General features: G+C 31.4%; 1 protein-coding gene across 1 annotated transcript; it reads right to left on the bottom strand.

The window, feature by feature from the left end:
• Positions 1–2,632: 2,632 nt before the first annotated feature.
• LOC139495382 (uncharacterized) lies at positions 2,633–12,939 on the bottom strand. The gene is made up of 6 exons (XM_071283689.1): positions 12,431–12,939; positions 5,939–6,188; positions 5,216–5,393; positions 4,253–4,492; positions 3,535–3,653; positions 2,633–2,985 (listed from the first exon to the last, which is right to left on the bottom strand). Exons 1-6 carry the CDS (start codon positions 12,441–12,443, stop codon positions 2,676–2,678), a joined length of 1,110 nt encoding a protein of 369 aa, XP_071139790.1. The 5' UTR covers positions 12,444–12,939; the 3' UTR covers positions 2,633–2,675.
• Positions 12,940–13,881: the final 942 nt, after the last annotated feature.

The raw sequence follows: 13,881 nt of genomic DNA, 5'->3' as shown, positions 1-13,881 counted from the left end.
TCAAAGGGTGACAGACATAACAATTCCTTAAACCTATTTAGCACTTTGTGTTGCATGTCATGAAGTTATATTCTGACAAAAGTATAAATTTATTTTGTGGGAATAAAAACTGAGTATAAGTCGCATAATATTTGGCGAAAGGGAACCAAAAAATCATTGTTTTTTTTTCTTCTATTTTTAAAAGGGCATAACCACAGAATGGTAAAAATGAAGCCCCCTAAATAGATATGCGTTTTGTTGTTATAAGCATTTGGCACAATTTTCATATCGGTTTGTTGAAGCAAACTAAATTAAGTCTGAGTTACATTATTGTTTATCCTTTGTTCATTGTTGTAAACGGCTTTGTACTGGCTGTCAGTAAAATAAGGCCATTAGTTTTCTTGTTTGAATTGTTTGACATTTGTCATTTAAGGGCCTTGTATAGCGAACTATACAATATGGGTTATGCTCATTGTTAAAGGTCATAAGGTGATGTGTCATTTGATCTCTTGGTGAGAGTTGTCTCATTGGCAGTTATACCGAATCTTCTTTTCTATAAATTAAAGTAAGAGAACGAATGGAAATTTGGTCTGTATTTAGTGATAACAAGATTAGCTTTTTAAAAAAGCTGAGGTCATTCGATTGGCATTTTGTGAATAAACGAATGATAATTATTTTAAAAATATGTGTTTTAGAAATGTTTTTTAAAAGTTTTTAAGTTGTCATCTTCACATGTTTACCCTTCCAGCCCCTCCAATGTTATATTTGTTTTTCTGAGAGTAAATGTTGGACCTTCAATGGTTATTGCATTGTTTTGTAATTTTTGTTCTATTATTTTTTGTCATTTCTCAATGTTTTGCATTGTTATAATGTCTTCCCTTCAGATGAAGGGAGTCATACTGTTTTAGTAGTTTTTCTTCTTCTCATACAACTTTGTCTAGGGTATAAATCTATCCTTTGACATTGACTTATCATATTTGGTAGGTGTATTAAATTGAGATGGTGTGTCAAACACCATTGATACCTTCATATCACCTTGACCTATGACCTTTAAATCAAATTATTGATTTTTTCCAATTGTGTTGTCCAGGACATAATATTATTATCCCATGACATTGACGAATCATGTATGGTTGGAAAATGTAATTGGCTAAGGTGATTTCTCATGCACCATTGTGACCTCCATTTCAAGGTCAAATTATTATTTTGTTGTGTGGGGAATAATTATATTACTACAGTTTAATGTTAATAACAATTTTGTCCAAATTACCCTTTTTGCTGCTTGAAAGAAATACCTGTGTATTGCTTTAACAATTTTTTTGTCATAGGGAAGACAAATTTCAAATATAATTATGATCACTTATTGCAGTCGAGTATATTAATCCTTGGTTTCTCTTAAACAAATGAACAAGGATTTTTGATAAAACAATTTATTGAAAATGTCAACAAGTAAAAATTTACATCAAAAAAGTACATAAAGATAAGCATATCAAACCTTGATATAAGTATGAAAATAAACATGTAAAAAACTGGTGTACAGTATACAGTAAAAGTATACAAAACATAACACCTTAAGTGTAGTCATACTGACTAGATAAGCATATCAAAACCATCATATGAAAATAAACATATAAAAAACTAGTCTACAAAAAACAGTAAACATGGCACCTTGATTGTTATTGACAAGATAAGCATACCAAACCATGGTATGAAAAAAACATAAAAAAACTGGTGTACAATATATTTCTTCTGACTTATAACAAATATATGAAGAAATTAATTCAATTTTAAAGCATCAATGTTACTTAAATGTACTGAAATAAAATAACAATTGTAAATATTTATGTTAAAAAAAACTCAAAGTATGCAAATCCAAAACAAAACTTTTACATCCAAGTTTAAATAAAGCACCTTAAGTGTTATTCATTCTGACTAGATAAGTATATCAAACTTTGATTGAAGTACAAAAAGAAACATATAAAAAACAAGATTAACTGTGAGGTAATACTGACAAAAGTATACCCCCGCTAACGATATCATTATAGGAATCCGCAAGTCCATAAACAGGAAGTAGAAGAGCGACAGACCTGAAAACCACTTACACGGTACAGCACCCCAACCTGATGCTTGATACCAAATATCTAATAGCTGTGATACATAGTAGTTGAGAAAAGTGTTACGAAAATTTTTCATTATACCCCTATGTCTTAATATATGTACTAAGTCCGTAAACAGGAGTCGAAGAGCGACAGACCTGAAAACCGCTTACACGGTACAGCACCCCAACCTGAAGCTTGATCCCAAATATCTAATAGCTGTGATACATAGTATCTGAGAAAAGTGTTTCGAAAAAGTGTTACGGACGGACGGACTGACAGAAGGACGGACAAAATTAAAACAGTATACCCCCCCTTTCCTTTGGAGGGGGGGGTATAACTAGTCTACAATATACAGTTAAAATATATGAAACATGGCATTAAGATATCAAAACTAAACTGTTTAATATTGCTTAGAAACTTTGCACTTCTTTTAAAGTTTCTTCTTTAAATTCAAAAGATATATTAAAATAATTAATCCAAACGTTAAGCATCAATGGTATTTATATCTACCTGCATGTCTTGTTTTGTCTAAAAACACAAAAGTACAAAAGTTTAACTAACTTTTTATCAAATGCAGACAAAATAGTAAAAGAACAATTAAATTGATTTAATATTTTTTATGATGTCCCCTTCATTTTGGAAGAACACTTTTAATGGCAGCTTTTTCTTTAAAGAAGATATTGCTTCATTTAAATTTGTTCTGTTCACTGGGATAGTAGCTGATTCCAGCAAAACTTTGAGTTGTGGTGTAAAGATAGTGAGTTTCTGCATCTTTTGATCGCACTGGATAAGTGTCTTTAAAACAACAGCATGTCCAGCTGTTGTTGGTGTAAATATGTTCCCACATTTTGGGCAGGTAAACTTGTCATTCACTTTTTTATAATAGCATTTTTCATTAAGACAACACCTGAAAAATATATATAAAATACTTATTAGAAATTGAAAACTTGCCATTTATTTTTATGTTGAAATTATGTCACAAATTTGTAAATGAATATAAAAAATGCCATTCTATGACCAATGATTCACTATTTTAACATTATATACAAGGAAACTAATACAATTGGCAAAATATCAAAATTGTGCATAATTCCTTTTATAAAAATCTTTAGAACGATTTGTAATAAAAAATATCAATTTCTAGTGATCCAATAGTCCAGGAAAATAAAGAAAGAATTGCAAAAATGGGTTATCAACCATTACTAATAATTATTATTTAATTCTATAAGCATTACCTCCCTTTTCCCACTAAAATTAGAATATTAAGTATCAAAAGCCAAACTTTCATGTTTTGTACCATTAGTAAAGTTTTACATGACCTTCTTTAGAAATTAATCTCTTTAAACAATTGTTTGCTTACGCTATCTGAATAAACCTTGGTTAAAGCAAAACGGCAACAAAATCATTGTGGTATAATTTAAAGAACAGTAGAACGGTGCAATCTAAAATTTTATACCTATAATTATTTGACGAATCTAATCCAATCAGATTACCATTTATGCTATAGTTTGCATTTTCATCTTCGGAATCCTCCTCATTTGAGGATATGTCATCCTCCTCTGGTGTGGGAAGAATCTGCAAATAAAACATAGGGTAATCTTTGATTACAAATTCACCTTGATTTTTTTTTAAATACTTTGTACTAGTAACAATCGTATAAAATGCATATAAGTAAGAGCCATATTTCTTGGTGTGGACGTGCACACAGACATAAACAATTAGGTTACTCCATAAGTCCCGATGTACTTTGTAGAGGCGATTTAAAAATTAGAAACGTCGCGGTTGAAATTTGCTGAAGGCATGCCAGAAATATCAAATTTTAAGGAATGGTCACAAGTTTGTATGCTAATTTTTTTTAAATAAACATGTACATTTTGGTTTTAATAGAAATCTTTTTTTTTAAACGAATTAATGTGATAACACACATCAAGACTGTAAACCGGTTTATTTCGCGTTTTGTTACTACAGATAAACTTAGTGGCTACTAATTTTCTCGATTAAATTGTTCTGTTGCTGCATTTGTATAATATTTAGGAATGTTAGCAAAAAATTTTTTGGGTATTTTCAAATGCACAAATTTAAAACGCTTGCGAAAATTAGTTGGTTTATAGTATCATGTCTGATTATAATTTTTTTTCAGTGTTTGTTAACCCTTTTTAATGTTGAATACTCACCTCAATAGATGAACCAGTCATGTTTGCCAATACTGGCTTCTGTCCTTTGGTTTTTTTGTCATAAGTTGATGTTCTGTTGAAATTTACCAATCGGACATAAGATCCAGACTGTACGTTTGTCATAGACAAATCTCTCCATAAAGCAATATTGACACTGCTAGTTTTGTCTTTAATCTTCAGCCTTTTGAATGGCACTTCTTCATTTGAGGATGATACTCTTTTGGTACAAGGTCTGGAACTCTGAAGAAACAAAATGTTCATGTTGTGATAATGTTTGAACTTAATAAACTTCTTATATACATAGAAACCAAATTTCTTAGTTGTTCACGCATCAATGGTTTGTGGTTTCATAATTCATAGTACTCCTAGAACAATTATTATAGGATTAAACACCGATTTTGCAGTTTAAAGATACGTTTGTTATTGTCTTGGTCGGGATTATACACCAATAATTTCCTTTAAAACAGTGTTTAATATAATTTTTTGTGAGTGAATTGGCGGTTCATACTCATTTAATCCTTATTATTCTTTTGACTTTGTCAAATTCCTCTATATGTAATCTAAATGGCAATTTTGATTTGATTATCCTAGCGTATGAATCTATAAGGTGAACGGAAAGGTAGTTAGGTCAACATTGTTTACTGAAAAATAAATGACTTTTGAAACTGCAGAGGAATTTATTAGAGTAGTTTCAGCAGTAACACGCTAACAAGCTAATTCAGAACAAATTTCCAAGTTAAAAAAGAGGCATTACTGCAATAAAATTTGGGGAATCAAAATTTGTGTCCTTACTTACTATAAAGTTTCATAAAGTTATGTGGTGTAGTTTCAGAGGAATTGTGCTGACAAAAATAAGTGACAGGTCAAAAACATTATTCCCTTCCAAACTTCGTAAGAAATACCGACTGAAGTCAGTGATAATATGACTACCAAAGTTCTATTGTATTTAGTCTGTTTACTTACAAGAACAACTTTCCCCTCAATTGAACATCTTGTTTTCTTAGGTGAGGTGCAGGCATCCATTATATCCATGTTTTGAGATCCTGTCAACTTTTTTATTCTCTCGGTAATGTCATCCACAACTTTAATGGCATCTGGTGATGTTGCAAAAACATCAGTTTTTGAGGTAATGATAATTGTGCTGAAATTTTAAAGATATGTCATTTTAGATGAATGTATCTATATGTATAATTGGTTATTTTCTCTCTGCATAGATGCATCATAATTTTTATAATTTATAAATACCGGTAGACTTAATTCCTTAAAATAACTATCCATGTTATTAAATGATAGTAGCTTGATCCAAAAAATTACTTTACGATTAATAATGCAAGGTTTCTTTTTTGCAATAAAGAAAATTTGTCAAAATTTGCATGTGAACTATATTTTATGCTAGTAGATTTTGAACAATGGAATTTGCAAATATTTATTTTTTTGGCGTGCGTCAATTTTTTTTTCTTCAAAATTAACCAAAACATTTATCTGCTAAGATCAGGTCCTGTCTTTTTTTTCTACAAAGTCTTGATCCTGGATTTTTTTTTCATCAAAATTTGGAGCCTGGATTTTTTTCCAATCCCCTAAATGCTGACATGAAAAAAATCAAATGGTTGCTCCTTTATTAAAATGTGAAAAAAAATAACAAAAAGAGGTAAAACTCATGTAACTTTTTCTTGGTGTAAAACTTACCTGCCTGGCTTTTTGATGAAGTCATTTAATACAAAACAATCTCCCTTGTTAAACAGAGGGAATTTAGCTTCATCATACAATACAAATTTAACACAATCTGTGCTGTCAGCAAGGATACCATTCATCATCTTTGATTGACCTCTGGACTCTGATTTGTATGTAATTGGTGTACTGACTTCTACACATTTAACTGTGTAGAATCCTTTCATTATCTGCTCTTCAGGTTGAAGCTTTAATTCTTCTAGTGTATCTGCAATATAATATTAAAAATAATATACATGTTAACTTGTGTGAAGGCTTTAAAAGTTTATATACATGTATTTGAAACTATAGAGTTGTTGTAGTTGTACTTGCATTTTTTACATCAGGATTGTCAGTATTCTACTTTAATTTTGTAGTGTACAATTTAGAAAAAAAAACCAAGAATGCAGAAAAATGTATTTATAAACGAGTTCTCATAATAAAAGTGATGAGTCGTGAAAAGTCTTTATGCTATAATCCCAATCTAATCATCTAATGTTCTGGTACTTCCGGAACAGTATGAAACTATTTTCCTGGTAACACCTTTTCTGTACTGTATACCTTGTGTTAAAATTTCATAGCATTTGCTCAATTAGAACTAAAGTTACCGTGTGGAAACTAAAAATCCAGATGTCGACGACAGAGACAATACCAATATACAACCGCAGATTTTTTCGGTCATTAAAAAACTAGAGGGTTAGAGAATAACATCATAAGTTGTTTGTTTTCCCCATATTAAAATGCATTTATCGTTATAAATATCTTTAAAAATATAATTTAATGGCATGCAAAAACAATTCTGCCAAAAAATTTCAATACTTACACGTCGTACATGTATAAAGATTTAACTTTATAGCACATTTTTCCAAAAAAGGATCATTTTGCACTTTATAATGCTTTTCCAAGTAAATCAAATATAACACCATTACAGATTATACAGGAGAGTATGCAAGAAATTTCAGCGTGTGCACTCTCGTTTATTTACATTAAGCTTTTTTTATAGTTTTTTTTTCAAAAATAATAAGATGCAGTTTTCAGACTTGATATAGTATGAAGATTTTTTTGTTTTCAAACATTTTTATGGGAAGTCAGTAAAAAGCAGATACACTACAATTTTAATAAGGTTTTATCATGTAAAATTTACAACTCGTTTCTCAAAATATGATACAGCATGATTTTCGCTATGTACAATCAGTCTAGTTCAGTATAAATTAATCTTGAAGGTTTTGATACAACTTAGCATATTCTTCAATAACTGAAGGGTCTGCAGTTATTTTATCAAAGCATAATTTTAACAAAACCAAGCTGTGTAAATCATGGACACGGCTTAAAGCAACATAAGCTTGTCCGTGTTGAAATATATTACTGTCTAAGGATACTGCAGCGGAAGGTAGAGACAACCCCTGTACTTTATGAACTGTGGCTGCCCAACACTTTACTAAAGGAAAGATTTCTCTTATAATTCTTCTTCCTTGGTAAAGAAATTCTTGTCTGTATTTGGTAATAACAACAGAACCATCATTAGACATGATTCCTGCAGGCAAAGATTTTACATTGTCAAATTTTACACATATATGAGTAGCTTCTCCAGTATGTGAATTAATCTCAATGCTTGTAATAACTCCTCTTGCACCATTTACTAAACCATAATTCAAAGCAATATTACGTAACAGCATAACTTTACTGCCAACAGATACTGATAATGTGTGTGGAAGACCTCCAGCTATGCGATCATCATCTGGGATCAAAGAAGCATTGTTCAAAGGGCCATTTGGCTCAATATCCTTCTCAGAAAAATAATGATATGCTAGGATAACAGTTGTATTTGCTTGTAACAACATTTGTGCCTCATCATTGTGTGCGGCTACTTGTTCTCTAGTGGGGAAAATATGCAAACAATCAAAAAATGAGTTTTGGGTTGCATTTGTCACTCGAGATAATCTTGTTTGTAATAAAGCCATATCTTCATTTAATAGCTGACCAACTCTTATTCTATTTAATAATGAAGCATATGTTTGGTTGGAAGCCTGACGCATATTTTGTAACAATAAGAATGGTTTAAACATTTGCCATAATATGGAATGTTTAAATGCAAACTGGCCTCTTACTGGACGAAGCTGAAAGAAGTCTCCGACTAAAATCACATTAATTCCACCAAATGGTAATTCATTGTCTTTTACATACTGTAGTCGACTATGGATAAATTGTAACATTTTTGCACTTACCATGCTTATTTCATCTATAACTATGGTTTTAACATTTTGTAACTTTAATCTTAAATGGTATAAAGTTGCAGATGAAAGTTCAGTATTATCAAATCCAAAATTGTGTTCTACTGGAACTTTTAGGGCACTGTGTATAGTTTCTCCATTTATATTATGTGCAGCAACTCCAGTTGGTGCCATAACTAAAACAGGATTGTGCCCACTTATTTCAGACGAAGCAAGTTTTAGCAAATCAACTAGCATTTTGATGAGGAAGGACTTTCCCACCCCTGCTCCCCCAGTAACAAATATTTTGATATCATGTTTGTGATGAATGCAGTGTGACACATAATTGTATACTCTTTTTTGGTCATTTGTTAAAAGTTTTATAGTTTCATAGAAATCGCTTGGAATAGAAACAGATATTCTATGCCAAAGATTTTCTTCCTGAGCAAAATTATTGTTTTGTGCAATAGAATGATTACCTGAAGATATGAATTGAGATTTGTTTGTACATGTTTCACTGTTAGTGTTACCGTTGTTACTTTTTTGTTGTCCACTGACATTTTCTATTTCAGAAAGATCTCCAAAACTTTCATCTACTACTGGTTCAGTGTCATTTTCATGTGTGCTAGGAGCAAAACAGGTCGAGTTGTAATTTGCGAGTTGAATAGAATGTACGAGGTTTTCTAAATCTGAAAATCTGTAACCTATATTGACAGCTTCTTTGTCAAAAGAAGAATATTTCATGAGGAAAATATCTCTATAACTTTTACCTTGTACTGTTAAATTTTTCGAATCACTGTGAGGCAAGAATAATAATAGGTAACTGTAATAATATTCATCGGATCCTTTTATTGGAAAAGATATTCTACAAACAGATGAAATCTTTCTTTTTTTCAAATATTTATTACCTGGAACGTTTAATTTCAAATTGTTTTTATGGGAGGTTTGACTATGAACAACATCATAATTCCTGGCAAATGTAAATAAAGACATATCTTGTAGCGCTCTTGGTCTAGCATAATAATAGTCAATGATGTTGTTATAAAAAATATCAGTTGAATTTGGATCAAGTGCTTCGAGATCTTCTTGTGATTTAAGACGTTTATATCTTCTTTCTGGCAAGAAAGGAGTAATTCTTACAAAATTTCTAGATGACCAAGTCAGTTGTAAATTTCCAATACGATATGCAGCTTCCTGACTACTTAAAGTCCTATGTTTTAATAAACAAAATCCTATCTTGCACATTCTACTACGAATAGAAACTGGCTCAGCCGACTGTTCTATGTTACGAATAGTCTCAGACAATGCATTTCGTAAAATGTTTGGCTCTGATTTGCATACATAACTGCACACATAATAAGCAACACTGATTGGACCATTTACCATCTGAATATCCATGTTGGCTTGCCAATTTAACAGTATTGTTGGATTGTATGCATTCACCATAGAATCTGTTTTAAGGCGTTTAGTCACATAAAATTTTTTTGATTCACTAAAATCAACTGATGGCAATATTCTTGTTTTATTGCAAATATCATACGGAAAAGAAAATCTACATTTATTTCCTCTTCGACAGGTTCTTCTGTGTGAGTGAATTTGTAATTTGGAGACTAAATAATGCAAATCCTGCTGCTTTTCATTAGGTATGCAAGTACTTATCACTGAATCAATATAATCTACTATTTCTTCACTGTTTGAAGCTTGTAATGTTGGTGCATTTTCTATCCAGAAAAATATATGCAAATGAGGACTGCCCCTCGACTGGAACTCAACCCTTGCAAAATAATCTTTTACTACACCTAAAGGTTTACTAGGTCCATTTATGACGTGTTTAAATAATGCTCTCCATCTTCTTTCAAAGTGTAATGCAGTCATCAGGGGATTACGTTTCACTGCGTTTGGTAACTCTTTTACTGAGACCCCCAACATATCAGCTAATTCTGGCCAATGGTAGTCATTAGCAGACAAAGTCATGAAAAGAGTTGGTGACCCAAGGTTTTTAACCATTGCAAGTAAGTTGAATAACACATCTTTCCAGTATGCAGCTGTACCTCGTAAAGATTTCATAAACATGTAGGAATTTTTCATTATATCAGCATTGCTGCTTTCATTTCTACATGTAATATTTCGAGCTTGCAACATATTTGTGGATACACCTGGCTTACGAACTTTCAAAAATATTGAGACAAGCTGAAACAATGCATCTTTCTCATAAGAATTAACAGAAGTCAATAAATAAGGTATATCAAAACGCCACCGTTCATCAACATTGTACAATCGTGATTTATAATACTTAAGCAAAGTCAGTTTTTTAGGTCTTTTTGCATTAAAACCAGCTTTTCCAAAGGGAAATAATGTAGGAAAAGCTTTTTCTTCACCATGTGCCAACTTCGTCAAATTAACTAAAGAACCGTTTCTTCCACTTGCAACAGGCAAAACAAACTTCTTTGACTTAATAACTTCATCTATTGCAAGATTTGGCATGCAATAATCAACAGGAACAGTACCAATTTCTTCAAACACGCAATTTTGTAAATTTTGTGATTGGATTTTATCCTTTGGAGACATATTTACTGTAATATTATGGTAAAGCGGATTATTAAGTTTCAACCACTCGAGTGCTTTTAAGACTTTGTTACAATCAACAAAAGATGGCACTTTACTAACAGATGAAGGATACATACACGCAATCATTGATTCATTTGAAAATATTGGTAGTTTAACAACAAGATCATCAACAAACATTGGCAAATGAATTACAAGCCCTTTCATACCCAATTGTCCAACAGGATATGCAGGCAACACAATTAAGGTAAAAAAAGTGTTAATTAAAGATATGCATCTCTTTTCAATTACAGACAAAGCTTTCAATTCAGACGGTATTTCCCCAGCATTTAAATTATTTTGCTGAAAATCCAGAAAACACATATCACCTTTTTTCAAGGTTTTCATACACCACTGACATAATATATCCTTTTTCTCAATGCCATGACCTTCATAAGAACACGGACTCCTGTATATTTGGTTATGGAATAAAATTCTTTTACACACTTTACATGCATACTCAGGCTTCATATTAATTTCTTTTACGTAGAGATTTGACCTTTCGATTGAAAGAACATTGTTTTTATTACAATTTGAAGTGCACATACTTGCATTACTTGCTAAAGGTTCTTGAAAAAAATTAGGTAACAAAACCTCTGTCAAATCCTTCAAAGGCTCTCCTGGCATAATTACATGCATACTTACAGGTCTATCAGAGTCATCAATATTCACTGCAAACAACTCATTAACTTCATGATATGTATGATCATGATCAATGTTTGATAATGAAACTGTTGTACGTCTCCTTTTCCTGGCTTTTACACCTTTTTTCTCATTCTTTGAAAACAAATTATTCGCGCGTGATGCCAATTTATCATGTACTGGGCCACACTCTGCTTCAAGACTCTTTCGTTCGGTAATATTTATATTTGCATTTCTCTGTTTAATGTATGCAACCGTGGTAAAATTGATTTTATGACTAGATTTTTCAGCACTCAAATCTTCAATAGGAACTGCAGTAAATAAATTGGGAAAAACTGCTTGATGATGGACCGATGGAGATCCTCTTCTGGGTACATGTCTGAATATTACAGCAGAAAATTCATAGAAAGAGGAGCTGTATGTGTTTATAATATATTGTTGAAGCATTTGTAAATCACAAAATTCTAACAATATAGCAGTGCCAAACGGATCCCCTCTTTCTCCAAATGGACCACAAGAGTGTGAATCAAATAAGTAATAGGTGTCTAATGTTTCACAATAATAAAGAGCGACAGTGTAATCTGAAAATGTCGCAATCACGAATGGAGAAGAAGAAAAGGCCATAACAAGACTCGACTCGAAGTCATAAGCCCCTGAACCTCTATCACCATCTCCACCAACAACCCCGTAATAATTTGCATCCATTGCAAGAGATACGTCAGTTCCTGAGCTTAAAACATTTCGAATAATATTAGGAACTTCGTTGTGTTGAAGATTCCTAGGCTCGATACCCATAGAAATAATATGTTCTATGTATCTGACATGACCCTCTGTTAAAACGCTGTCGATGTCAGATGAAGTCCACTGACTTGCAAGTTTCAACGAAAGAAAGCTCAAAGCAACCAATGCAATAATAGTACATTGTCTACCGCTATAATTATCGTCAAAATATGGCACCCCTTGATGCTTATTTCCTCTTTTGCTGTTCATTTTGTTATAATTTAGAATTACTTACCCTTTCCAGCCATATTTTCATCCACTTTCAATGTCGGTAAACAGGTAAATTGATAGCTGTGCGCGATCCCACAATGCAATATTAAAAGGCGAAAACAACCGTGATTGTGCAAATGTAAACCCCAGGTATGATTAAAGCTTTATAGGGACCATCTCAAAATCAAAATAAATTGCACGAAAGTGAAAGAACAATCTTGGCAAAAACAATCTTTTCATAGCGAAAAAAGGTTGATTAGATAAAAAGATTCTTATTCATAAAAATATGTCGTAAATTCAACGCATTTTTTACATTTTAAAACAAATTTGTTTTTAGAAGCTCAGAAACAGAATACCCATATTTTCTTTCATTAGTAGGTCATGAGACAACGTAAAGTGTATATTTACATCATTGTCAACACATGCTACTTCGAAATAAAACGTAACTAATGATTCAGTATTTCACATAAAATATAATTTATATTTATCAATTATAACTTGTTTATATAAAAGTTTTTTTACATTTCCATATCGTATGCCAAATTGTCATCATATTACCGTTTTTGTATAAAGTATTCTTTATCATCAACACTTCACCGTCTTTTCTTTTATTAATAAATCATAACTCAACATAAAGTGTATATTTACATCAATGTCAACACATGCAACTTCGAAATAAAATGTAACTAATGAGATACTTTTTCACATAAAATATAATTTATATTTATCAATTATACTTGTTTATACAAAAGTTTGTTTCCACTTCCTTATCTTGTGCCAATTTGTCATCATATTAACATTTTTGTTTTTATCACCAACACTTCAACGTCCCTGACAGGAGACAAAATCAAGCGTCTAAACAGAAATTCCGTCACTTTAAACGTTTTAAAGATTATATTTTCAAAGTAAAGTCTTGTCTATCTTTAAATAGTCATTCGCCGACGCGAATGACAATAAGCAGTTTTTTTTTTTAAGTTTTGAAAAATTTGGCTGAAGCAAACTTAACCTATGATAGTTTGTTTAAAATGTGTACATGTATTACTTTTTTTCTGGACTGTCAAACATTCTTGGTTTTATACCTAATATGATGTATGTAATGTGTTTACTGAATAAAGCTGTACTTACTGAAGCTAAATTTAATCCTGATTCAAAAATAGAACTGTTAGGTTTTCTTTCTCGAAAGCTATAAAACTGATAAAATTATAATTGCAGAAAATTAAATTGCGTATTTGTTCAATATTTTGGAATAAAAATAAAGTTAAGGTTTACCAGGGGATTTTTGTTTTTATTTTATTTTTCAATTGACTTTTATATGTGTATTTTTTAAAATTTATTTTTTTCCTCGCCGCGATATTGCCCTTTTGTGCTAATGCGGCGAAAAACAACCAACAATCAATCAATAATATGTGTATTTAAGGATATGACTGGGTTATATTAGTAAGATCTTTGAATAAAAAACAGCTGTAGCTATAATCG

This window comes from Mytilus edulis, chromosome 11 (genome assembly GCF_963676685.1).
Source record: "Mytilus edulis chromosome 11, xbMytEdul2.2, whole genome shotgun sequence".
NCBI lineage: Eukaryota > Metazoa > Mollusca > Bivalvia > Mytilida > Mytilidae > Mytilus > Mytilus edulis.
This window is presented reverse-complemented; position numbering and strand designations above follow the sequence as displayed.